Source organism: Anthonomus grandis, chromosome 5 (genome assembly GCF_022605725.1).
Source record: "Anthonomus grandis grandis chromosome 5, icAntGran1.3, whole genome shotgun sequence".
In the NCBI taxonomy this organism is placed as follows: Eukaryota; Metazoa; Arthropoda; class Insecta; order Coleoptera; family Curculionidae; genus Anthonomus; species Anthonomus grandis.
The window spans coordinates 4,680,917-4,708,717 of record NC_065550.1 but is presented as its reverse complement, the minus strand read 5'-3'; the positions used below and the strand labels follow the sequence as shown (position 1 = coordinate 4,708,717).

At 33.5% G+C, this 27,801-nt stretch overlaps 1 protein-coding gene across 7 annotated transcripts in view; it reads left to right on the top strand.

The window, feature by feature from the left end:
- LOC126736366 (transcriptional regulator ATRX-like) overlaps nt 1-27,801 on the top strand; it is a 292,446-nt gene that overhangs the window by 159,079 nt on the left and 105,566 nt on the right. For all 7 annotated transcript variants that reach the window (XM_050440688.1, XM_050440690.1, XM_050440686.1 and 4 more), the window contains exons 28-30: nt 14,318-14,494; nt 14,556-14,694; nt 27,585-27,753. In XM_050440688.1, coding sequence (XP_050296645.1) covers nt 14,318-14,494; nt 14,556-14,694; nt 27,585-27,753 — 485 coding nt within the window. The remainder of the gene's footprint in view (nt 1-14,317; nt 14,495-14,555; nt 14,695-27,584; nt 27,754-27,801) is intronic.

Sequence of the window (27,801 nt, the reverse complement as noted above, 5' to 3'; positions counted from 1 at the left end):
TCATGAGCTTTCTGTAACCTGTATTTCAATTCAAATGGATAACTATCAAAATTGTAAATAGGTTTCACGATATTTTTTAAATTACTTGGTATCTGACATTTTTTCCCAAAAACAAGCTCAAAAGGAGTATATTTAGTTTCAGTATAAACTGCCGTATTATACGCAAAACACCAGTACGGAATCCATGAACTCCAAGCTGCGACATGGTTTTCTGACTGAATTCTTAAATATGCTCCTAAAGCCTTGTGTGAATTTTCCAATGACCCTATGCTTTCGTGATGGTATGCGGTGGAATCAACTTGTTCTATTTTTACATTTTTGCAAACTTCACTCATTGTAGAAGAAATGAATTCAGATCCCCTATCAGTTGCAATTTCCTGCGGAATTCCATATCTTAAGATAAAATTTTCCACAAATACCTTTGCAGCTGACACAGCAACTTTATTTTTTAATGGATATGCTTCCACGAATTTTGTTAATTCACAATGCAGGGTAAGAATATAGGAAAAATCATTGGTATCTGTAGGTAGCGGTCCTACAGTGTCTAGATAATTTTTTTGAAACGAAGAACTGGCTGTGGTAGTAATCACCATTGGCTGTTTTGTATAATGATTTGAATATTTTTGTTTTTGACACATACCACATCTTTTTACAAATGCCTTAACATCATTATACAAATTTGGCCAAAAGTAATACTTTTTTATATTATTTGTCATTCTATTTATACCTGCGTGTCCACTGGTTGGAAGTAAATGAAAATCATTTAAAATAACTCTTTTTTCATCATTGTCCACTACTTTGATAATTCCTTTTAAAATATTTATTCGAGGCCCCTGATAACTAATATTATTTTTTATTTCTTTCCCTATACATTAAATTAATTCTGCAGAATTTTCGTTTTTTAAAATATACAATTCTTTTATGTCAGCTCTCTTACCGATATTAGTATATCGGTCAAGTCTCTCAGCATTCCGTCTCGCGTCAATGTTGATCGAGAATTTTGACTTAAATATACAGTAAGATGTAGTGGTACATAATAAAAATTTCCTGATTGTTCAGTTATAATTTTTGACAAAGATTTTATTTTTGATGAGTCTATCAAGACTAACTCAGTGCAATTTTTTGGTTGTCTAAGGACTTCCACAATGTTTGCTTGATCAGGCCAAGCACTATGACTATTTGATGTTAGAATAATTCGAGATAACGCATCCGCTGTAACATTTTTACTCCCTTTTACATACTTTACATTAAAATCGTATTCTTCAAGACCTAAGCGAAATTTTGTTAAACGACTAGATGGGTCTGTAAGGCTAAATAAGTACAACAAGGGTTTATGGTCTGTCACTATTTTAAACCGGCGTCCGTATAAATGTGGGCGAAAATGTTTTACAGCCCAATAAATAGCTAAAAGTTCTTTGTGAATAGTTGGATAATTTATTTCGGCCTTATTTAAACTCCTGCTTGAATATGCTACTGGTTTATTATTTTTGTTCGAAAGCACTGCTCCAATAGCAAATTGTGAAGCATCTGTTTGAAGTATAAATTCATTCGTGTCCGTAAAATCTGGATACTCCAACACTGGATATCGAACCATTGCTTTCTTTAAAATTTCAAACGCACTATTACACTCATCTGTCCATTTAAACCTCGCATACTTTCTACATAGGATATTAATTTAAAGCTTTAATTTTTCCTGGATCAGGAGAAATGCCTTTATCGCTTACAATTTTTATGATGTTCTTTAAGATTTCTTCCAAAAACAATAAGATCATCAATATAAACAAAACATTTTTCATAATTTAGACCTGCCATCGCGATTGTCATTAATCTAGAAAATACGCTGGGACTAATTTTTAACCCCATTGGAAGTCTCATTTGCCATTGGCCGCGATCGGTAGTAAAAGCTGTTAATTTTCTGCTTTGCTCATCTAATTCGACTTGGTAATATCCCTGACTTAAATCTAAATGTGAAAAATAAAGTGCTCCTGCAAGAGAATCTAAAATGTCAACTACGTTTGCTATAGGCCATTTAATATCTACCAAATTGCGGTTTAAAAATCTGTAATCTAAAACAAGTCTGCTACGTTGTTCACCTGCTTTGTCTCCCTTTTTTGGAACAAGTAACACCGGAGAAGATTCGCTCTGCGCACTCTCGATGATATCATCCGAGCACATTTGAGAAATTTGCTTATTTATTTCCTCTTTTTGTGACTGAGGTAGTTTATATGGTTTTACATAAACGGGTTGAGTATTTGGCTTTATTTGAATAGACTGTTTATAAATATTTGTAACACCTAACTTATCCCCGGGCATATGAAACACATCTGGAAATTTCGCACATAATTGTTCAATAGAATCTTTTTCCTCTTTATTTAAATACCCAAGTTTAAGCAAATTAAACAAATCTTTTACTCGACTGCTTGATACAGCCTGCGAAGTAAATTAACAACAATTATAGTGGTTCAACTTTTCAATTTTTGGTAAGCAATTTCTCAAACGTACTTTTAATACTACTAAAAATTTTAACTGGAATTTTCCCATCTCTCGGTTGCGCAATCACACCTGCTACAAACACTCCCTGACACAATTCACTAGGCAACACTACACATTCTTCAACCAACCCTGTCTCGATGTATTGAATTCTTTCACATCTTGGAAGTAAGGTCATACTTTTATTGCTACTAGCATTCAGGTCTTATGCAATTTTATTTTCATCATTAAACAGTGATAATGTATTTTCCTCATAATTTATCGGTAACCCCTCTGAAAACGCTGACCAGGTAGACCAGTAGGAAAACAGGCAAATAACACAATGGACATTCGACACACTCCCGAAGCTTCCCCCGAAGCGACTCCGCGAGCGCCCGAACAGGGTGACCTCGACACATAACACACCGCTCGGAAATACTCGATTATGTTGAGACGAGAGAGACAACAAATCGGAAATCACTTACCAGAATACGTACCGAAAAAACCTTTCGAGACACTGAATTATCGGGGTTGCCAGCGCTATTATTTTCCGGTAATATATTATTTTTTTAGGTGATCGAATAGTGGATACCATTCGATAAATCCTTAAAAAAATAATTAAAAAACAGAACTAATTTCAATAACTGTCTTATTATTCTTTTTAGTATATGTTTCCTATTTAATGGTTGGGTTGAGTTGTATTGGGCTGGGTTGGGTTGGTTGGGGCTGAGCTGGGTTGGTAGTGATTTTTTTTTATATAAAAAGGCGCTGGGTGCAAAAAGGACCTGTTGGGTGAATAATCATTTTTCATAAGAAAAACTGATTGCGCAAAAAAAAAAACAGGGGTAAAATTTTAATATTTTTTATTTTCTTTTTTCAAAAGATTGACAAATGATTGAGTCTCCGACAACGTATTTGTAATAAATACGACATACATTAACTTTTGTAACTGTTTAATTTTTTAAATTCGTACAAAAAAACGGCCTTCGATAAGATAGTAAACTGTTACCGTAATTTGTATACATTCCAGCCCTGACAAAACTCAACAATATGAATGAAAACTTGGCTCAATCTAAATAAGGCTGTAATATATGATATTCTCTAAGAACCTGTTTCTTTTCCTACTTATAAATATTATTAACTAATAACTCATTGCACTTTTTTACGACACCAATTCAGAAATAATGTTAGTCACAAATTACTTGATAGCAATAAGTGTGTGTATAAGTAAATTAAAAACTGTATAGTCTATTACAGTCCTTTTGGTTATTCAGTATGTTATATTTAAGCTGACACACTATAGTTTATAATCCAAATATCTTCGGAGGCATATGACTTCATCAAAATCATTCAGTTTCTCCAGCATATTATCCTAAATTGCACTTTTTCAAGTTTATTAGTCAAAAGTAGTAAATATAAACACTATCTATATAAACATTATAAACACCACAAAAAACTTGCACTTTTCCAAGTGATGGTACGTTTTTTTGGCGTCAAATTCCTCTTCACTTCGCAATAAGTATAATGCAGGTATTTAATGTTCTAAGAAGAAGAATCACAGGATAGGAGGCCAAGTAAAAAATTACACAAAGTTAGTTATAATGTTTCTTAATCAGTATCAGAAAGTATCATCCCAGGTCCTTTGTAATTATATCTTAAAGCTTCAAATATACTGAAGAACTCACAACTCACAAATTAATAACTTTTGGCAAACTATCGATAAATATAAACTAATTATTGTAAGCACGACTCGAATGTAAATAAAATAATATACCTATACCTAACCCTATTTTGTGTTAGATGACAACACTACAGCTATTTCGAATAAAAATTGGCTGACGTGTAAAAGACCCAACCGATCATACTCGAACGTTTAAAATATTTCGCGGGTATTGTGGCGAATGTCCATTATGTCGAATGACGATTGTGTCGAATGCACCCGTCTCGACTCGTATTACCTCGGCTACTATTATTATAATGAAAATTCGGATTAGCATTATTATTAAAATTTCTAGAATTACAATTGTTATGTGTTTGTCTATTATAATTATTGCTTCTAAAAAATCTTCCTGTAGGTGGTAATCTATTACCGCCTCTGGCAAAACCTCTATTATGCCTTTGAAATAATTGAAAATTTGTTGATTATGATTTTGAAAAGAAATTTCTTCATCTTGTGCCGCTCTTATGGCATCTTTTAAAAATGTAAAATTTCTGGCTGATATGCTTTTGATTTCTAAGCCCGTTTGTAAACTGTTTTACAGCCGTTTTTTCATTTAAAGGTTTTAAAACGTCAAAAGCATTAGAATCACCCTCTGCCTGAGAAATTGTCAAATTTACAAAAATATCTTCGAGTTCTTTGCCAAAGTCAGAAATAGATTTATCTCCTTGTTTAGTGGCAAATAATTTAATCTGAAGGGCAGCATCGGATTTTTTAGTTAAAAGGTGTGTTCTTATGTCCCTGATTAGAGCCTCAACAGAACTATAACTAGTATTTAAACATAATTTTGCGCTACAAGAAATTCTTGTTTTCAAAATAAAACTAATTTACAAAGTCTTTCCCTCATCATTAAGCATAGAACTGTAAAATTTCGCAGTTTCACATAATTTATTGGTAATGGTATTGGTAATTACGGGCAAAAGGCTTGTGGCAACTTTAAGATAAAAAGAAGACATTTTCTCTGATATATCTTTGCTTAATCGAGAATAAACAGTTTTTGCTTTGCTTATTTTTGTTAAAGCTATTAGTGTTTTTCTCCTATCATAATTTAACTTTACTAAATAGGCTCTGATATCTTTTAAAGAATTTAGAATATCCTTTAAATTATCTCCCATTAAAATAAATACCTCACTACTTGTAATAAAAATTAAAATAATAATCCTTGTTAACTGGGTCCGTATTTAGACTAACAATCAAAATAATAATAGATACTATAAACAATTTAAAAACTTACATGTAGGTATACAACTAAATTAATATTAGCACTTTTTAACAGCTACTAAACATTTTTGCTCAATTTGTGGTTATAATATTCTTTTCCCATTCCATTTTCCATTCAGTTCTCCATTCCATTTTTCCATAGTTATATTTTTATTATTTCTTAATGTTTATAACACCTAAAAGAGAACCTAAAATTTTAAACTTGTTCCTCTTCGTCTAGCTCAGCTCTGGATCGTCTTAACTCATTTTTATGGATTTCTCTGCGAATAGTCTCCTTCAGTCCTCTTCTACAGCGTTTAACCAAAACGTATAAGGCAACAAGGGCCACGGTTGCTACTAGAATTACCAAAAGGCATTCTGAAAGTGAAAACCCCGTTTTTGATATTTCGCTTCTAGCATCTCCATTTGAAGCCTGGTTAATAACTATTTCCTCCTTAGACTTGGCGTTTCCCATTTTTTTAAATTATTGAAACTATTTTCTTCTTTTGTCCACCAACATCGTTTTTCTTCTTTTTTTTTTAATTTTTATTCTTTATATCCTGGCAGGATCGCCATGTAGTAAATTATGATTTAAGTAATTATGATTTAAGACATAGGGTTAAAATGAAACAACCTTCTTAGGGTTAAGTAGGATCTATAATAAAATATCAAAAAGCTACATCCAAGGATCGTTGAACTTCCCGTTGACCTGGTTTATGATAATGCTTACTAGACATTATAATGTTTTGCTATATAGAATTAATTAATGTATTATTACATTATAGTAGATTTCTATTTACACAATATTTGTTATACTGGGTGATACTTCCATACTACACCCGAAAAATATACGCAATTCTAAATTTGAGAAAGGAATATTTCCCGAACTCGAAAAAAATATTTTATACGACTATTGAGCATTTTAAAATAAACAAAACTAGTTTTGCGCAATATGAAATGAACAAAACTAGTTCTGTATATTTCTGTGTTATCAGCACTAGTTTTGCTTATTTTGCAGCCTCCCAAACTCAGCTAAAAAGTAGGATTATGTTTATGTTATTGTTTTAAATTTATTTCGTTTGTGCTCCTGAAATTATAAATATCACAATTATTTTAAGTACGATATTTAACCATTTACCTCTATAGAAATGCAAGCTGAATTCGAGTCACAATTAGTTCGGTTATTGGAGGCTTCAGGTACTCAAAAACATAATCTTATGGGGAAAGATCATTACCTCACTATACTTAATGATGTAAAGGAGGCAAACTTGTGCAAAGCCCAATCAAAACCCCTATCTGCTAAACAGTACAGAAGAATAAAGCGTTTTGATATAATAAGTATAAGTGGCGTGGAAAAGTTAATTAAAAAACGCAAAGAAGATTCTGATGCCATACTATATTTTGTTTCCACGGATGAAGTGTTTCCTATCGTTCACCAGGCACATATTTCTACGGGTCATAAACGGCATAAAGGTATGTCTCGAAACAACACTAATTATTTACTTAATCTAATGTTAATATTGTACAATGCAAGTACCGCCCCATTGGCTAGACAAGCCGTTAAAAAGCCTATCGGCTTTGTTTTGATTTAGCGTGTCGAATAATCAAAAAAACAAACTTAAACTAATCAAAACCAACCTGGACTAACACAAACTAATTTGTAAACTAAATCACCCAATAGAATCCTGAAATATGAAGCTGTTTTTAACGGCTTGTCTAGCCAATGGGACGGCACGCTATGGTGCGTCCGGGCGGTACATGAGCTGTACAATATTAAATTAATTTAGGCCACATTTGAGAATCGTTCATGGAAAACCGCGCCACTCACAGAGTCAAGGTTCTGTGGAACGGTGTAACACAGATGTGCGAGATGCTCTTATATGTTGGATGTTTGATGAAAATACAAAACACTGGGCCGATGGACTGTGTTTTGTCCAGTCAAAAAAAATAGAAGTTACCACAGTGCAATTAAGCGATCCCCATACGAGGCTATGTTTGGTTGCGCTCAGAGAAATGGTTTAAAGGATACTGACTTGCCCCAAGATTTAGTTACTTTTTGGAAACTGAAGACGATCTCGAAAAACTGTTAAATGAAAGCAACGAACTTCAAAATACTATAGGATCTATAGATGAAACCGAAACAGTTGAAGATGACGTGCAAGTTTCTATGATTCATAGAGAAAATATGGCAAATAGTAAAGTGCAAGTTCTTATAGTCAACAAGGATAATATGGATGATACCGAAGTGCAACTTTCTATTATCGATTTAAAAAATATGGCGGATAGTGAAGTGCAGGATTTTATTCAAGATAGAGAAAAAAAAGAAGAACAAACTTCTAAAGTTAATATAGCCATTGAAAACACGAGAAACGAAAATGAACTTTCGTTATGTACTGTGTGTCAAAAGCCTAATACCATCGTGGAAAATTACTCAAAGTGCAAAGGAAAAATTCATGCTGCCTGCAGCATTTTAAAAGTTAACAATGAGTTGGAATCAGAGTTTTAATGTTTTTTTCGCCAACGTTCCTGCGATATAATTACGAATCGTGAAAACGCTAAAAGAGGTTTGGAAGTACAAGCCAATTTAATGCTCGCACAATCAAATAAAAAATTTAAACCAGCCTCAGTTGGCGACAATGTCCTTGTACGCATACCAGACGTGGATCGTGGCAGATTAGCACCACGAAATGTAATGGCAGTTGTTCAATCAATTGATGATGGGTTTTATAAATTAGCAACAAAGTCTGGAATTTTACAAAAACATTTTTGTAGAAACGAGTTTCAGTTGACTGATAATAATAATATTTTTATAGAGAACAAAAATTTTGGCGATAAGATATAATAGGCGATAAGATAGAACAGCATCATCCAATATATCAGGGTCTAAATTTATTTCATGTATTTGCATTAAAAAGTGTATTAGCAGATCATGCTCTTGTCGAAAGAAAAATGTCCTCTGTAATTGTAAATGTCATCATTCAAGCTCTTGTTTAAATAAATAATATTTTTAAATTAACTGGATACTTACCAAAGAATAATTAATTATTGGATTTGGTATTTGTTAGAATATTTTTAAGTTAAATAAAATAAATTTAAATACCATTTCCAACTTTATATCTAATTTATTCCGATGCTGGCGCTAATTGAATAAAAAAAGCAGAATTAGAGCTGGTCTTAGAATTAGAGCTGGGTTTGAAATATTCAAAACTAGTTCTGTGCATTTTAAATTGCGCAAAACTAGTTTTGTTTATTTTGTAATGCTCAAAAGTCGTATAAAATATTTTTTTCGGGTTTGGGAAATATTTCTTGCTCAAAGCTAGAATTGCGTATTTTTTTCGGGCAATGCCCGAATTCGACTATTGAGCGTAACATATCGATGGAATTGTTATAAGAGCACCTTTTGACATATTCAGTTGTTCTTCATCACTTACTTATAACCGTTTTAAAAACTTACCAAAAAACAATTGTTATAAGACAAAAATAAACGAATCAAAAAACGATTATAAACAAATTTGGCGAGGGTACAAATGCACAAAAGACAAAGAAATAATATATATTAAACTTAAAAAAAAACAATTCATTCGGTTGATTATGAAGTGAGTAAAACATTTAGTGATTTTTTTTATTAATGTAGGAAAATGCACAAATCTAAATATTAAATATGTAAATAACCTAAAGGCATACTTTTTTTTCTGAGCTGTATATTTAAAATCCTATTATTTATAACCTTTGATATTTTATAACCTTTATTACATTTAATTAATTTATCGTTTAGATCCATGGTGTCCTTAAAATTATGAACATAAACCAAATAAAAATACACCTCGATGATAGAAAAGGGCATTGTTGGGTTATTTCCCAACAATAATAGACAGTTTTCGAAACCATTAAAAAGTATCACCGGTAACCATTAATTGACAAGTATGACATTTGAAGAGTCATTTATAGCATATCCCTATCGGCACCCTCCGCTATCTTACGTACAATAGATATAGCCATAAACATAGCGAAATGCATGCGCATTAATGTTGTTTACATTAATTCAAGAGAAGTAGGGTCAGATTTAATGATAAAGATGATCAAATATCCTAGCAAATAATCACTATATTGATCCAGCAAATTAGAACATAATAATTTTTATCTGATTCTAGACCTGCAAAATCCTCAATCATATTGTAACTTTAGGTACTTTTCAATTTTTAAATAACGCTACCTAATTAAATTAAATATAATATTGTAGACTAAACATTAATAAAATATCTATAGTTTCTTTAATATCAAATAAAAATGGGGTTAGAAAATTTAAGGACTAATAATTAAAGAAAACAATGAAAACGAATTTCTTGGAAATAATGCTTTTTGCTTTCGTTATAATAATACTTTATGCTAGGTTAGCTGTAAACGTGTCACCTATTTCGGAAACACTTTTTGGGGAGCTGTCAAACAGCGGCTAAGATAACGTTTATGTCTATGTTAAGGGTCAAAACATATGCGTCTTCGAAAATTGTCTAGTATCACCCAATATACTCGTCTATACATTTATTTTTTCTGGGTACTGTTTGTGTTCTCTGGAAACATGCAGGTTTTCGTGTCATCAGTACCTACAGTTACGTTTATTAACAGAACCATTTAAAAAAAAAGTACATTCGTCGGTAAAACCAATATTTTTAAACAACTCAGAAGTAATCTTCAACTTTTCATTTCCTCACAAAATTGAATTCTTTGATGCGGATCGTCTTCACACAATTCCTGAAGTATTTGCATTTTGCAGGGATGAAAATAATATCATTTTAGTACTTTCCAAACAGATTCATGAGGACTTCCTGTTAGCGCAGACCCATAAATAAAAACCATTCGAATTCTTTCAGTCTTGTCCACCATGTGGATTAGGGAATTCAATCCCGCACCAAAACTTCAATCCCGCAAACCTGCGGGATAAAAATCATCGATCCCGCGGATCCGCAAGAATGCGGGATTGTTAACAATATATATATAACTTTTTGCAATAAACCTATTAAACATGCTAATTGCTAAGAAAAGGTCTTATGTCTTATGCAATTATAAACAAACTATGGTAGATGCAAAAAAGTGTTTTTTTCATATACAAAATAGATTAGTTAGTGGTTCAATTACTTAGTTTAAAGGTCACTTGTCACTTGTCACATTGACTTTGGAAGTATTTTCGGAGAAAAGATAACATATCCAAGGTATCATCTTTTAAGTTTGATCTTAGTTTATTGCAAATATATCCTGCAGCTGAAAACGCATGCTCAGCTTCGACACTTTTCGGCGGAATAGACTTTACACAGTTGTAAACAGCTTCCAAGTATATACCCCTATTCCCTCCGCATTTAAACAGGGTCATTTCATGTTTTAGTAACTGGTCAAGTGTTACTCGTGCTCGTGCAGTCATAGGAGAAGCCTTTGATTCTGATACCCAGGCAGTACGAAGACTACGATTCAATTCTTCTTCTAAAATTAATGCCGATAGTTCACGTCTTGTTGTTAGATTAGATAAAGGTATATTATGCTCTTCATCCTCCTCAACAACCTCAACATAAGTGGTCTGGGCTTCGGTTTGGCCTTCTAAAGACTTCTCTATTTGCAGCCTCTCAATCAAACTCTTTATTTCTGTTCGTAGTCTTCATTTGCTATGAAGTAAAAATGTATCTTCTTGACCGTTGGTAGATGCTGACTGTTGTTCCAGAAATTCTAGATATTTGCCTGGATTTTCCAAATACAGTAACATACTTGTCAGTGATGAACGGCGCTCTTTTATCCTAGAACGTAAAGCTTTAGCCATTTCTTTACTCAATGCAGAATTATGATGACTTTCCAATTTGCTGTTCATGAATCGCAGTGTAGTTTCAGCAGTAACTAGTATTGCATCTTCGCGGCACAAAACGCTTACAGCCAGCTTCACTCGTTCTAATGCACGTTCAATATCTGTCAACGTATTATATTCATCCTCTGCGATGCGACTGCGGCGGTGTTTTGTGACTTGTCCAAAGCTTTTGATTGTGTGAGTCATAGGATACTGCTTCAGAAGCTTTCTGCTTATGAAGTTAGGGGTGTTGCACTGAAGTGGTTTGAGTGCTATTTGTCTAGTCGCGAGCAGTCTGTGGATTGTGGTGTTCCACAGGGGTCAGTTCTTGGTCCCCTTCTATTTCTTGTATACATTAATGATCTTATTACTCTTAGCATATGTGGACATTTTACATTGTTTGCTGACGGCACAACGGTTTTATGGTCGAATAAAGATCCCAAGCAGCTTGTTAGAGATGTTGCAGCCGATCTTCTGAAATTAAAGCAATGGTGTGATTCCAATCAACTTTGCTTAAATATGTCAAAGTCCTATATTATTGGTTTCAATTTTCAAGTCTTGATTTTGGTGAGAACGCATTGGACATGGTAGACAATTCTGCATTTCTTGGTTTAGTCATTGATAAAGATTTAAAGTTTTCTGACCATATAATAAAGTTAAATAAAAAACTTGCTTCTAGCTGCTTCTCTGTTAGGGCAACCGTTCATGAACTGGGGAGAGATGTTGCTCGTGATGTGTACTTTGCTTTGTTCGAGTCGCATTTAAGGTATGCTCTTCCATTTTGGGGTGCATGTTCAAATTATCTGTTTCAGTCTGTTTTTGTGCTGCAAAAGAGGGCTGTCAGAACCTACCTACCATCATTATTTAGTTTGGAAACTGCATGTTTAATATTCAAAAATAAGAACAGTTTTCCAATCCGACATTACAGTTATCCTACCAGACAGATTAATAATATTCCCCTTCCTATTCCTCATTTTACATCTATCAAAGATTCATTTATATATCGCGGTTTAATGATTTATAATCACATTAGCGTGGAATTAAGAAGTGTTCAGTCTTTGCGCCAGTTTCGTTGTAAACTGAAGTCATATTTGCTTCTAAAAGCCTTTTATTCGATTCAAGACTTTTTTAAGGCTGATGATGTTGTGTAGTAGATGCTAAGCTTTTAATCTGTTAATTTTAATTTTGAACATACCTTTATGTGTCCCTTTATCTCTGCTACCTTTGTCTACATGCATATATTTTGTTTTGTAAAGATTGTGTTTGTAACATTTTTCTCTTGCATTTTTTTTTTAGGCATTTTATATGTTGTATAAATTTTTTATATTTGTTTTGTAAAATCTGATTTGATTGTATTTATTTTCTGAAGCTGAAAAAAATTCGTGTACATGTACCAAATTTTCGACAATAAAGTACTTGAAAAAAAAATCCTCAGTAAATGAATATGAAGATAATGTAATTTTAAGATCAATAAGAGCTTTAAATAAACACTCTCTGACGAGGTTGAACCTTGAAATCATTGCTGCAAGGCTGCTCCAACGTGTTTTACAATCTTTGACCATTTGCAATTCTCTGCCATTTCCAATTCTCTTTTCCTTTAATATAATTTTGTAATAAGTCATTTCTTATGGGAGATTTTGAACTAAAATATTTTACAATTTGTCGTACTTTCTGAATCAGCGTCCTGAAACAAATATATTATTTAAGTTTATTTTAAGTTGAGAAATAGTTTTTTTTACCTGTAACTTGGTAGTAAATCTACCTCTGGAAATTCTTGATCTACGGAAAGGAAGTAGCACTGTTCTTCATCCTCGCTGTCACTGTTGTCAGGCTTGCTACTACAAGTTAAATCTGATCCACTATTTTCTTGTAGATATTCTTCCTCTTGATGTGTTTTTTTGTAAAGTACGTCGCAAACAGCTAGCTGCAGTCCATGAGCATAGCAAAGTTGATGATATACTGATAACAATCTGCCCACTTTCTTCATGACTGCAGCACCATCTGTCGTTGCTGCGACAATATCTCGTTCAAGGTGGATGCCGAACTCCTTCAGTTTTTTTTTCAATTTCTCTTACACATGATTTGGCAGGAAAGCTACCGAGGATTCTCACTAGTCCTAAGTTCCAAAGACTAACGGATCCAGCGTTATAAGCATGCAGATTGAGATTTAAATAGCGCCGATTTCTTAAGGATGACCACTCATCAAATGTTATTGTGAATCGCTGTTTGGATTTTTTTAGAGCCTCGAGTTCTTCCATAGTTTTCTTTTTAATTGATTCTCCGTAGGCCATTACCATACCTTGCACCGTACCGGCAGAAGAAGGCAATTTGTGGCCCTCTGATTCAAATAGTTGGCGCATATCGATCGATTTGATATAAACTTTCCAAACGGTATACCATATTTAGCTACCATTCGGGACACTCTTTCTTCCATCGACACATTTTTCTGAGATTGAAAATATTCCGTGATTTGTATTTTCTTAGGTAGCATAGAAGAACTAATGTCATCTGAGCCTGAGCGCTTAGAAATAAGGGTAGAACTAGTAAACGAACTCTTCGAGCTACTGGCAGTACTGGCACTATCAATGTCAATGTCAATAACATCACTCTCGCTGTTATTCTTGGATTTTAAATTCATATTATGCTACGTTTGTAAGTGGTTGTGAAGACCTCTGGTAGAACGAGCAGAGATTTTAATAATGCTTGGGCATAACTTACATTTAGCTGTAAAACCATCTTCAAATTTTAAGAAATGTTTCCAAACTAAACTTGAGCCTTTATTCTGTTTATAAACCACTCTGACACTCATTTTAGCGATTATTAGTTAATATTGATTCGCTCAGATCCTGCACTGTTGATCCCGCAATGTTGATCCTGCAATGTTGATCCCGCAGAAACTTGGAGGGATCCCGCATTTGCGGTATGATCCTGTATTGCGGAATTGGATTCCCTAATGTGGTTTAATACAATGTGGTTAACCATAAACCACTGAAAATATATTCAGACTTTCCTAAATTCTGTCCTTTTTAAATATACGTCGATAAACCAAACTCCCTGTATATCATACTAATATAAATGATTTACCTGCTATATTCTGCATTTTATAGGATACTGTAGAAGAAAAAATTTACCAAAGAGGCGTGACCAAATTAGCAGTAGCGCACAGGGTCGTTGATAAACATCAAATCACGCGCCACTATAATGCCGCTGATATTCAAGAATTTTATGCGGCCAGGCCGACTATTCAGAAAGACCGGCCTATGCCGAACGTACCCGAGGATAGGGTAAAAAAATAGCATTCATATTTGCGATAAATTATTTAATGAAATTATTTGCTAAATGTAGGTCTTAGCAAATTTGGTGCTTAAACATCAGTTCGTATATAAGTGGCACGAGCATCAGGATTTGCTCGCCAATAGGCCAGAAGAGGAGTTAGATGAACAGGAGAAAAATGCCGCCTGGGAAGAATATAACCAGAAAGAAGGTAAGTTTAAGATTTATTTTATTTTGTTAATTATGATCAACGATTAGACATTTTTTTTAAATATCAATATTTAATAGTCTTAATAATAGACATTATAAGCAAAAATATTTGAAAAAAGTTGATATAAGTAGTACATATATTCTTAGTCTATATATTTAATATAGATATAGTACATATAATATAACATAATATATACAGTGTGTGTCAGCCAAATGAAATAAATTACATAGCTAATAAATAGATGGGAGCGTGTTGGAAAAAAGGCTTGAACACGTCGATTGGTTTTTATAGTTGCGTATTTTTTTTCATAAAAACTTTATATACAGGGAGTATCAGATAACGGTGGTCGATACCAACTTGCTTAGTTTAAACATAACACCCTGTATGTTAATTAATTTTTAGATTCCTCAGATCATTTTAGACATATTTTGTATACAACGTTCTATAGCTATCTTTGACTGTTTCGGAAATATTAATTAAATTCAAAAAATAACATTTAGAAAAAAAAATATTTGTTTTTCAAGATTCTCTACAACTCACCTAATACTTCTTGCCCATTTAGGTCTTGGTAATGATAAAGCAAGCAAAAACTATTTCAGCATTCCTTTTTATTGATATGAGAATAAAAAAAAACTAAAAATTACTGTTTACTTACTGTGACTTAATGTTGGCTCATGTTGCATATCAGAAGTAGTCGTCAGTGCTATAGTCGTTTGAATTTCATTAACTACAGCCAGAAAAATGATTCACAAAATAACAATTCTACAGATGACTGGCTATGGAGATAATACACGAACGCAAATGGAAGTAGCTCGCTTATTTCACGAAAAATTTCCAAATTTGCCGCCTTTAACCCAAGGGACAATTAGTATAAATAGAAAAGCAATTCCGTGAGCTGGGCCATGTTAGGCAGATAAAAAAAGAAGCTGCCAATGCAATAAGTGAGGATACCTAATTGGCTGTTATGCTTGAGTTTGAGGAACACCCACATATAAATAAATATAATAAATTCAGATATCGACGAACGGACTTTTAAAAAACATTTATTGATACAAAAGTACAAAAGGGCCTTAAAACTAGGTGAACAGAAATATGAACAGCAACGGTATTAGCCGAGGCTTTGATACAATATTAATGCTAACGATATATTTATTACAAGCGATTTCTTAAATATAAAAATAGTCCTAAGCTAATCATTTCATAATGTATTATAAACAATTAATTGTGGTTTGAGGATATGTCTCCTCCACCCTCAGTTCTGTCAACGTCCTCGTTGACAAGTCTCTGCAGGATTCTCAAAGGAATGGCCTTCTTTCTTCCTTGTTTTTGCCAATGGTAAATGATCAATGCTAAGCAGCATAAAAGGATGATTGATATTGTCGTAAGAACATAATTGTGCATTGGAACATGTTGTGCTAGGTCATGGAAATGTATTGGTTTGATGATATCTTCTTGGATTTTCTTAGGATCTTGAAGATGTATAATTTCTAGATTGATTGAATTATTGGTGTTTGGGACTTTTACAATTTTTGGAATTATGACTGAAATATTGTTGATGGCTAATGAGTATTTGTGTTGATTAATTATTACGTCACATTGACTTTGAAGAAGGTTGCAGTCTTGGAGTATAATCTTCTGAAACTGGAAGCAATCTTCATAAATTGTTTCAGGGCTTTTTGTACAAAATAGGAGTGCATTCCTATAAGTTAAGGTATGTACCTTAAAATTGTTTAGAACAGTGGCATACTGACAATTTTTGGGTAAAATACATCCATTGGCAATTGGTCCAGAGCAGATCCATTGTGAGTTGACTTCTTCGCATTGGCTATACCATAGTTCGTTGCAATAGTATTTACTAGGGCTTATAATTAATTTTGATTCATTATTTGGCACAGGATAAACTAATTCTAAATTACATAAATTTTGTTCAAATATGGGTATCTTAATTGCTAGAATTGCCATTTCATTTAAAATTAAAAGGCCGGTTTTACAGATTAAGGTTAATTCCGATAAATGCTTAATTGGCTATAGTGCATTTTTAGGATAGTGAACTTTCAAGTATTGCCATATTTCATTAATTTGTTTTAATGTTAAAATTTCGAGATTTAAAGTTTCTAGGTGTCCAAAAGATAAAATACGTAATATTTTTTCTAAAAATTGATTTAAGTTGGTAATCTGAATATATTGACTTTGCAGATTTAACATTAAATTAGACTGGGTATTTGATTTAGAAATTTCATTACGTATGTTTTTCGAGTTCTCGTTAATCGTGTGAATATTATTTTTAAACTCTTGCATTATATTTCCTGCGAATGAACTAAGGTCGTTGATTTTGTGCATAGACTCAAGCTGATTAAATTTCAATATTAGCAAATTCTGGGTAATAACCTCTAGGTCATTGTTATCTAAGTTTCCTGTAATGAACTTGATACCACTTCCTAGGTAGTTTATTAAACCTCGTTTTTTTCGATTTTGCATAATATTTAAGTTATTTTCGTCAAATACATTTAACTTTGCGAAAGTGTCATATGTATCATTTAATGCTTTAGAAGTCAAATAAAATTGTGATTTAATTAAAATACTATTTGGATTATTTACAGAGGGTTGCATAATTAATAAATTGGTAAATAATTGGGATAACGAATACTTAAGGCTTCTTATATTAAAGGGTATATATGTAGTATGATATAGACTTATTACTAAAGAGGAAGCAACTTCTTCTATATAATATCCATTATTGTGGAGTTTGTGCACCTGAAGTGCTTGGCAAGGGCTCGTTTGATTGAGTAGGGCCAGGATCAGGGTCGGGATCAGGTGGAGTACAATCAAGGGATGACCCATAGAGCTTGCACAGTAGAGGTTCACAACCAAAAGAGTCCCTATAAAGGCGTGGCTTGAATCGTTCTGGTCCAGATGAGATGTTTGGGAAGGCAGCACTTGGATCAGCTAGGTCCCTGACAACACGGTAGGCGGCTTAGCAGTTTCTCGGCTTGGTCTTCTCCAAAAGGGTCGCAGTACCAAGGGTTGCGGTACTTGGGGTTGGTCGATGTCTTCAGATTCTTGATGGATAGTACACTAAGATTTGACAATCACTTTTACACAACGGTAAACCAATAAAGGGTAAAATTGCAATATCCTGTTCGCAGCGCCAGTTAAATTCAGATATCGACGAACGGACTTTTAAAAAACATTTATTGATACAAAAGGGCCTTAAAACTAGGTGAACAGAAATATGAACAGCAACGGTATTAGCCGAAGCTTTGACACAATATTAATGCTAACGATATATTACAAGCGATTTCTTAAATATAAAAATAGTCCTAAGCTAAGCATTTTATAATGTATTATAAACAATTAATTGTGGTTTGAGGATATGTCTAGCTATTCATCAGTTATTAGAATATTAAAAGAAAACGAAATGCATCCCTATAAAATTATACCCACCCAGGAGCTCACGGAAGACGATTTTGACAGGAGAATGTATTTTTGTAAACAAATGATGGCAATGTTAGACAGTAATGTGATCCAATTGAATCGGTAAGTTCGAAAACCATACATGTCCAGAATCCGCGTTTCGAGAAAATCAATAAAAACCTTTTAAAGCTAAAACTACTTAGCGTAGACTATCGGCATGCATAGAAAAGTTGTAGATCTCACGGTTGGCAATGTGTTTTTAAGGGTAGTTTTTCAGAAAAAAAAATGAACTACCAATGACAGATCAAAAGGGGGGACGGACTTGTACGGTTTTTGAACTCAATTCTGTATATAAAAAGATATAGGTAAACATTTATTGATTTTTTATATATTTATTCAATACAGAGGAAAAATACAACTTGAAAACTAATATCTCAATCATTTTAATCATCATTTTCAGCGTTTGTAGTTTTCCATGAAGTGTTGTGGTAATAAAATTCCAATGCTTCATCTTGGGTATAAGTCATTACTTTCTTGATGTCCAGAATTTTTTTTTTCATTAATCGGAACAGGTTCATTATATGCCTTATTATTGGCCAGAGGTGGGCTGTTCTGATGTTCTTTTAGCAATTTTAAAGTTTGGGAGTGTAAACCATCTATATATTCCCACGTTTTAACATATCCTGGATTTGAACTTTCATACAGGAACTGCCTATAGTTTGACACAGCAAACGTTCCTTCTTAGCACCGGTACCTCGAGTACTACATGTTTTTTTATAGTAATCAGGCCACCAGTTCTTAAAATTAGTAATATCAGTGTATCGGATCTGCTTCACAGTAAATGGCTGCTTGTTCCTGGAGGTCAATATTAAGCCCTCATATTCTTCTGGAGTGTAAATTCGATCATGTTTTTTAAAATTCCGTTTTACACAGCCAAAACCGGTTACACGGCAAAAACGAATGGCCTCTTACTTTAATAATGATAAATTTTGTTAAATCTCTTGGTTGTCTGTAATGCTAAGAGGAAACGAACCATTGTTTGGTTTCGGTTCTGCCCTGCAAATCCATCGGAAAATAAATGCAGTTCAGTGATTTCAAGGGGTATATGTTTCATTATGTAATCATTAAGAAATGTACACACTTCATTAGGTTCCTTTTGACCTTGACCTTCATGGTAAGTATAAAAATGGCCAGTATTATCCTTAAGGTTGTGAATTTGGAATGCGAATACCCAGAGCTGCCTAAAATAAAATATTTCCTGAACCGGAATATGCGGGAGTGGCATGTTTTGCATATAATCAAAGGCTAGTCCCATCACTTCTGGTCATTGAGTACAAAGGGTTTGCACTTCTTTAATTTTGTTATAAAAATTTTTCGCCCGCCTTTTATGAACTATTAGTTCAGCTGCAACCACTCTCTTTGCGTTATCGTTAAGGTTAACATCTTTAAGCCTCGTTCCATGTCTTTCGCATTCCGAACATACATCAACCTGGGATCTTCCGAACTTCAAATTGAAGTTTTCGTTGAAATACTTTAAATAGAATTCGTATTTAACTAAGTTTTCCAACTCTGGATATTTTTCGACAAAAAGGCTATGCATTTTCTTTACAGTCAAAGATGCATCTAAATAACGTACGGTTTTGGAGGAATAATGTGAAACTTTGACCGGAAACGCCTGAATGTGCTCTTTAATTTTTTGAGTCCATTCATCGCATAATGTACGAGGTCTATTATTATGCCTACCTCTAAGATCGTTTGGTGATTTACCTGCCAAAAGTAGGGTGTTCAGGCGCTGAACTTGCCAGTGCGATATGGCGTGAAGACTTATAAATGCCTGTTTGCATACGGAAATTCTATTTGAGCCTTTTACGACAAAGTACGAAAAGTTTGATTTTCTTTCTTGTTTGTTTTCCGCACTTCTTCACATTTGTTTAGCTTCCATTAGTCCTTGTAAATAAGTATCTTGTTCATTTTTTGTCGTACGGCTGAGTAGATTAGTTAACACACTTTTTCTTTCTTCCTCAGTAAACTGTTCCATGCATTTCTTTATACAACTAAAAAATAAAACAGCCATTTTGATTTAAACCCAACTTGTTGCTAAAATTTACTAGCCTGACTTATCCTCTCCTGACTAGCAGTACTTCGGGTGTAAGCGCATTATAAGTACATTGAGTGTACTTATTATGCGTTAAAAAAACTAACCATACTAACCCAAATTCCTATACAAAAATATTTATTTGTTCAAAAAAAAAAAAATAAAAGAATAAAAATAAATAAATAAATTAAGATTTAAAAAAATTAAGTCCACTAGGGTATCAAACGATATACGTATAATGCGTTCTTCCGAATTGCTGCTAGACAAAGTGTTAAACTTATTAACTTACCTACACGCAGGGCCTACAGTCTTTGCATTGACATGTTTACCCGTCTTAGAAACATAGGCCTGACCTTGCAAAGGTGCTGTTTTTATTGCATTATATTTTCAACTATCAACATTCCTTTTCCTTTTTCTGCTGGCCTACTAGTTTTACTAACTTCTTCATTATCACTGGATGACATAATTTTACTTTAAATTGTTAATAAAACGCTGCTACTAAGCTATTTTTTATGATAAACATACACACACAGTGAACGCTGTGCGTGCAAATAAGCAACTTTTTATTCTTGAGATGAAAAACCGTACGACATGGACATGTACGGTTTTTCTCCTGACTAGCAGCCGTGCTACGTTAACGACTAAGTATCTAGTACGGTTTTTAAGCTCAATCGATGAAAAGACAAATTTTAAACAAAATGGCTATCTTACTTACAAATGTCAAATTTTGGACTTGTACGGTTTTCGAACTCACCGATTCAATTGGAACATGTTATGTTTTCTGATGAGTGCACCTTTACTCTTCACGGTCATGCCAATCGTCAAAATTGCCGCTATTGGTCCAGGGAAAATCCTCGCTGGACGAGAAAAGACAATACTCAATACCCTGAAAAGGTTAACGTGTGGGCAGGAATTATTGAAGATCAGATCATAGGTCCCTTTTTTATTGAGGGCAATTTGAATGGCGATAATTATTTAGAATTGCTTTAAAATAATGTAGTGCCAACGTTGGTCAACTTGTATCCTGATCCAGGAAACCCACAAGTTCCAGCGAATATGAAATGGGTTCAACAAGATGGAGCACCACCCCACTACCAAATAAATGTCCGGCAGTACCTCAACCAAATATGAATAAAAATTATACTTATTAATAAATGTTCAATAGGTACTTAAGCTACTTCTTAAAAGTAAAATCTGCTCGACGGCCTTTCATATTTATAAATCTTTCCATTACTTTTTCGTCAAAATTGTTTATTTCCATCACTAAATTTCTATTGATGGACATCATGGTTAAAGCATTAAGTCTTTCATTAAGCGTAGTACTTCGCAGGAAGGTTTTTATTCGCTTAAGGGTGGAAAAATTGCGCTCGGCCTCCGCAGTTATCATTGGGTTCGTCACAATGATATTTAATAATTTTATTGTTTCGGCAAATGTTTCGCCAAGATTATTTTCTAAAATAAATGAAAGCAAGTTCATAGCTCCAATATTTTGTGAGAAATCTGGTCTTGAGTAAATGACTTCTAGTTCAGTTCTTAATCTAATTTTACATAACATTGGATAAAAAGTAACTACATTATCTAAAATATCCACTGGAAAGGTCTTGTTATATTTTGGATGGTACGCTTCTTTATCGAACAAGTTAGCTGCTTGAAGATGACCTCGATAGGAAAATCTGTCCTTCGCTTGGGTAACAACTGTATCACATACCTCTTTTGCAATAATACTTCTCAAGTTATCGTCAGTTCTTCTTCTTTTGACACTTTCAAAGTTTAATTCTACATTAGCCTTAATATTATCGGTGTTGTTTCTTATTTTGGCAATGCTTGATTCAAATATCGACAGGTCTTAGAGAGTAATATTTAAATCCGGCCGAAAAAAAAGGTCTGCCTAAAATCTAAATGTTTACTTTTCCTTCCAGTGAAAGATTTAAAAAATGACAGTTAATTAAAAAGCTTACTCGATTCATTATTAAATTTCAATAATAATTATTGTATTGTTCACTCTCGAAATACTCAGACACACACAAACCACCGATCACGGAACCGATTAAAAACAAAATTTTGCCGAATAAACAACAAAAAACGTCTTGCAGCCGCCTGCGGTCCGATTTACAAAACATTAAAACAAAAGCCGAATCCACGATAAAACTGGGACGCTAAATTTTTGCGCGGCTCGCTATCGGTAACGAGCGTGATAAAACAATAACACCTCTACAAAAGGACAAAGCGCTCCAAAAAATTTTGCTCGTGCCGTCACGCGTTTAGGCCATGCACTTCGGGTTGATTTTCGGGTGAATTCAGCTGTTGACGCTGCCGTTGTTCGTCCACGGAAGGCTGCCTGCAACGCTGCCAGACTTTGCAAATTGCCGTGAACGTTAGGATGCTCTATTACTATCTTAAAATAATTAAATCTATATCTTTAACTGCTCTTACTTTACAATTTAGTTAAAAAAAAAGAGTACATCCTTATTTCTATTTTTATAATTTAAACTTCCATTTTTCCAAATTTTATCATTTATCTAATACCTTGTTACTTGCCAATAGGAGTTCTTTCTATATAAATCTGACAGCGGCGCATCTACTAGTTGTGCCACCTGATGAAACGGAGGTTAGGTTGTTTGTATTTATGTTCTGTTGTTGCCGGTATTTCAGACGAGATCCGCAGTAAACATTAGCTAATTTTTGTGTTTTTTTTCTAAAATCAGTTTATTTCCGCGAAACGTGTATGTTATATTTATGTAAACTCTTCGCGTACTTTTAAATCGCAAAATCGTACTTTCGGACTTAAAAAATCCTCTGAAAAACCGAGTCTCCGGCGCGCCGCGGTTTTATTTGTTTATATCAGACTTTAATAGTTCAGTTCGTGTGTAATTTAATGTTTTTCTCCTAGTTCGGCTTGTAGTTTATACCAGGGTGTAAATATGCCTTAAATGTGTTGCGTTCCGGGTTGTAACGGAAACTATAAAAACGGACCTAAAGTGCATGTCTTCGGTTTTTCTAAGGATATACCTAAATCTAAGGGGAAAATGGGTAAAAGCCATACACAGAGATGACTTTGAGCCCACAAACAACACCAAAGTATGTGAAGCTCATTTTCCTGAAGGTAGTATAATAAAGAGTACTTTATTATACGTTTTATTATATATTTAAGTTCAAGATTCCAACACAGCTAAAATTTTTGCAATAGAATTACTAAAACTATGACTGAAACTTTTGAAACTTTCTTATAGCCAGTTTGTGTTTTAACATCAAAATTTAAAACTCCATATACTTCCCATAGTTTAGATGATTTATATGCAATACTTGAAGCAATAGACCTTACTATTATTACCCTGTCTTTGGAGGAAAATGTTACCAATAATGACAATCCTGACTGTGACTTAAATCTGCCACCTACAAATACTGCTACCGAGACTGCTACCAATACCCTTGGCAATACTATTCTCGATCATGCCAAACCATCAAATGACATAAATAAAATGAAATGTGTGTTCCATTTTGTGTCAAACATACTAAAAAGTTTTAAAAACATTGAAGACAACAAAATCGTGCATTCTTTAGATTTTATTTGTGAACAATTAGCTTTGTTTACAACTGCAAAGAAAAGGTACAGATATTCAAGTAGTTCAATAATTTTGACTTCTATAATCTATACTATTAGTCCTCATGCATACAAGTATTTAAGAGATTATGGATTCCTAATTTTACCACATCCTCAAACTATAATGGGTATTTGTAACAAATACATGACCGATTCCCACATAGATGAAAAAAAAATGTTTTTAACTTTTGCCTGAAATGTGTTTAGTTTACTAAAGGATCATGAGAGATTTGTGACACTACTTTTTGATGAAATTCATATTGACCCTTACATGGACTATAAAGGCGGTAATATCACTGGAACATCAGTCAATAATAAGTCTCTAGCTTCAACGGCATTTACTTTTATGATTACAAGTGTGTGTTCCAGCTTTAAGGAAGTAGTTCACATAGCTCACATCTTCAAAATTACATCAGACATACTTTATAATTTTATTAAGATAATTATTGAAAATTTAGAGAAGATTGGGTACATAGTTTTTTAATAGTGTGATAATAATGCCATTAGTCATTTTTCAACTGCAGACCAACTTAGCATTGTTTATCCTCATCCCATAGATAATCAGAGACCATTATTTTACCTATTTGACACAGTTCACTTACTTAAATGTGTATTTAATAATTGGCTTAACTCTAAACCAGACCAAAAATTTTATTTTCCTGATTTTGACACCTCCAAGAAAAAATGTGTTTCTTTTTCTGGAATTAAAAAATTACAAGAGCTGGAGTATACCTAAGCTTTCTAAGCTTTTAAAGTCAATATATGTATTTATGTGTATATAATAACATTTTTTTATACTTAATGGTATAAAAAAATACCTAAATACGTATGTTGAATTTTGGCGCAGATGTAGGGGAGTTGGGAGTCATTTAATATTGTTGCATTTAATATTACACCATAATATTTAACCTGACATTCAACCAGAACTAAAACATACCTTTAAATGTTTCCTGAACTCTATTCTATTCCTAGCATTTTTTAAAATAAGCCAAATATTGAGATATTAGCATATGAAATCCCTTGGTTTTTAAAAATCGGTGGCCCACATCGATGACGTCACGCGCCAAGCACTAAGGCCTTGTCTTTGAGTAGGTGTTGGATAAAAGCCGAGAAGATGGGTCGTCGAGAGTAGCTTTTCGGTCAAATTATGGACGCGGATGTAAGCGCGCCCCACGACAAATAGAGGAAGATAGATGAGCTGTACCTTGCGCGAGACAGAGAGCGGTATAGGTGGGATGCCAGGAGCACTTTGGTTGTTGATTTGAATATCGCATTATCTCCTATAGTACGGGCGCTTGTGTTATACGTTTAAACGCAGGTTGATAAAAAATATATCTAATATAATTAATAATTACTGCACACGAGTTTTATATTTAAAATAAGTAATTTTTAATGAAATTACTGGGGGGGCGCGCGCCCTTGCGCCCCTATTAGCAAGCCGCCAATGATCACACCTGAGATGTTGAGTAACGTTAGAAGAAATTTCTATTTACGGGTAGGGTGTTGCCAAGACGTTCGTGGCGAGCTAATATGTTGTAACAATTTTCGGCAAATAAATAATTTTCTTTTCTAAATGTTATTTTTTCAATTTTACTTAATATTTCCGAAACAGTCAAATATAGGTATAGGACATTGTATACAAAATATGTCTAAAATGATCTGAGGAATCTAAAAATTAATTAACATACTGGGTGTTATGTTTAAACTAAGCAAGCTGGTATGGGCCACCGTTATCTGATACTCCCTGTATAAAAAGTTTTTATGAAAAAAAATGCGCAACTATAAAAACCAATCGACGTGTTCGAGCGTTTTTTCCAACACGCTCTCGTCTATTTATTAGTTAATTTATTCCATTTGGTTGACACACACTGTATAATATAGATAAGTACCTATATCTTCAGTAGGCAGATCGGTATTCCATAATACATAGATATTTATAGGTAATAAAATTAACAATCTTAACGATATAAGAAAGGTGATGCTAACAGCTTAGCAATGTTCCCTGACTCTTTTTTTCCATGCCAATAGCAATCCTCACCAAACATGGAACCAAAGTCGATACAGCAATCATTAAGAATGGGCAATCTCTGAATTGGAGATACTACATACTAAAATATGGCGATTGGACTTAACATGTCTTATACAAATGTTGCAGGTTTACGATTACGATACAGGGTATTTAAAGTTGGAATCTTAATTTGAAATTTCTTAATAATTTTGTGATTTTAAGCAGTATCGTCTTGAAAATTGGCGACTTTATGTGTTTTGATATGAAAATTACGAATTTTGTGATGAACTTAGCATTATTTATACAGGGCGTTAGTTACACCCTGTTACTTAGGTAAATTACAACATATCTTTTTTGCCTAATCAGTTATGGCTAAAACGAGTAGAAAATCTAAAAGACAGTTCAATTTTGAATAAAAAAGGTACTCCTGTTTATTTCATGTAACTCTATCAGTTTTTAATTATTTGCATTTTAAATATTCAGTGTAAAAAATCCTAAGCCACCGTTATTACATTGGCTTAATAGGAATTAATTTTTTTTAAATTACTACTATGCTGAGTAACAACAGTAAAGACGACAAATAATAATCAGTAACAATATTAAAACGAACCATGTCCTTCATCTGTGACCCTATTGAGAAGTCTGGAGGGTTTAAGTCCGGACTTCTAGACGGCCAAAAAAAATCACTGCCACACCCAATCCACCGGTGACGAAAATGTTCATTCATAAACCACATGTTCCGCCTTATGGCTAGTGGTACATCTTCTAGTAGTGGGTTTAACTGTTGATCAAGGAAGTTTAAATAGGGGGGCTCGTTCAGATTAGGAGGAAGTCCAAAAGGACCAATAAAAAAAGGCTCACAAATGATTGTTTTTCCAATTAAAAACACCTCGTTTAGTAAACGTCGCCTCATCCGTGAAAAGAAGGTCATCAAAAAATTTTTGGTTTTTGAATTGTATGATTGTTCTATCTAGCATAAATTGAGCAAACTGTAGGGGAACTGGTAAATCTTGAGCTAGCAAATTTTAGACAGGAGTATAGTAATATGGACGGAGATTTTCTTTCTTTAAAATGCTCCAGATAGACAATTGGCTTATTCCTGTTTCCGTATTTAACCAACGAGTACTCAAATATGGATTTTCCGAAATCCGAGCTAAAACCTCTTCTTCATCATCGACGTTGATATTTTTTGGAGCACCATTTAAGGTTTTAGGACGAAAACACTCTCTTTCGCCTAGGCGGGTATAAATACGTCTGAATAGTTTGTGATTGGGTTGTCTTCGATTTGGGTATAATTTTAAATACCTTCTGGCTGCACCAGTCTACTATAATTTGACTGAGCAAAAACGCAAATCATATCACGCATTTCACTATTAGATTATTCATTATGATGTGGCATTTTTTTATTTTAGAATTTTTACTACAAATAATAATACACTCTTACTTAGTGACAGTACAATTGTCATATAATTTCTTTACACGAAAAACTGATAAGTGCTGACACAACCCTACTTGAAAAAAAGTCAATGTAATAATGGTGGCTTAGGATTCTTTATGGGGATAAATATCAATCTGTAATGCTATCTTAAAACTACGATTTGATGATTTTCGTGTAATCATATTGTAATACTGTGCATTATTATTCCTTATAAGTGTATACATATAATGTATATTTTTCTATCGTTTTTCATGTAATCTAAATTTTAAGTTTGGTATCCGTAATTGGCTTAATTGCTTTTGAGATTAACAAATAAATAAATAATTTTTCCTAGTACTACCATCGCATCAACATGGTCACCAAATTCAAAATAATATGGGACACATGGGTCAGCCGGGTCCTTCTGGAGTGCGAATTCAATATCCATATATTCCTCAGCAACCCAATCCATATATGTCTCAGGCACCCAACCAACCATATTTCAATCCAACTAACGTTAGGAGGTAAGTTTTTTTTAAATTCTATATTCGTCCCACCAAATGCCCAGTAGT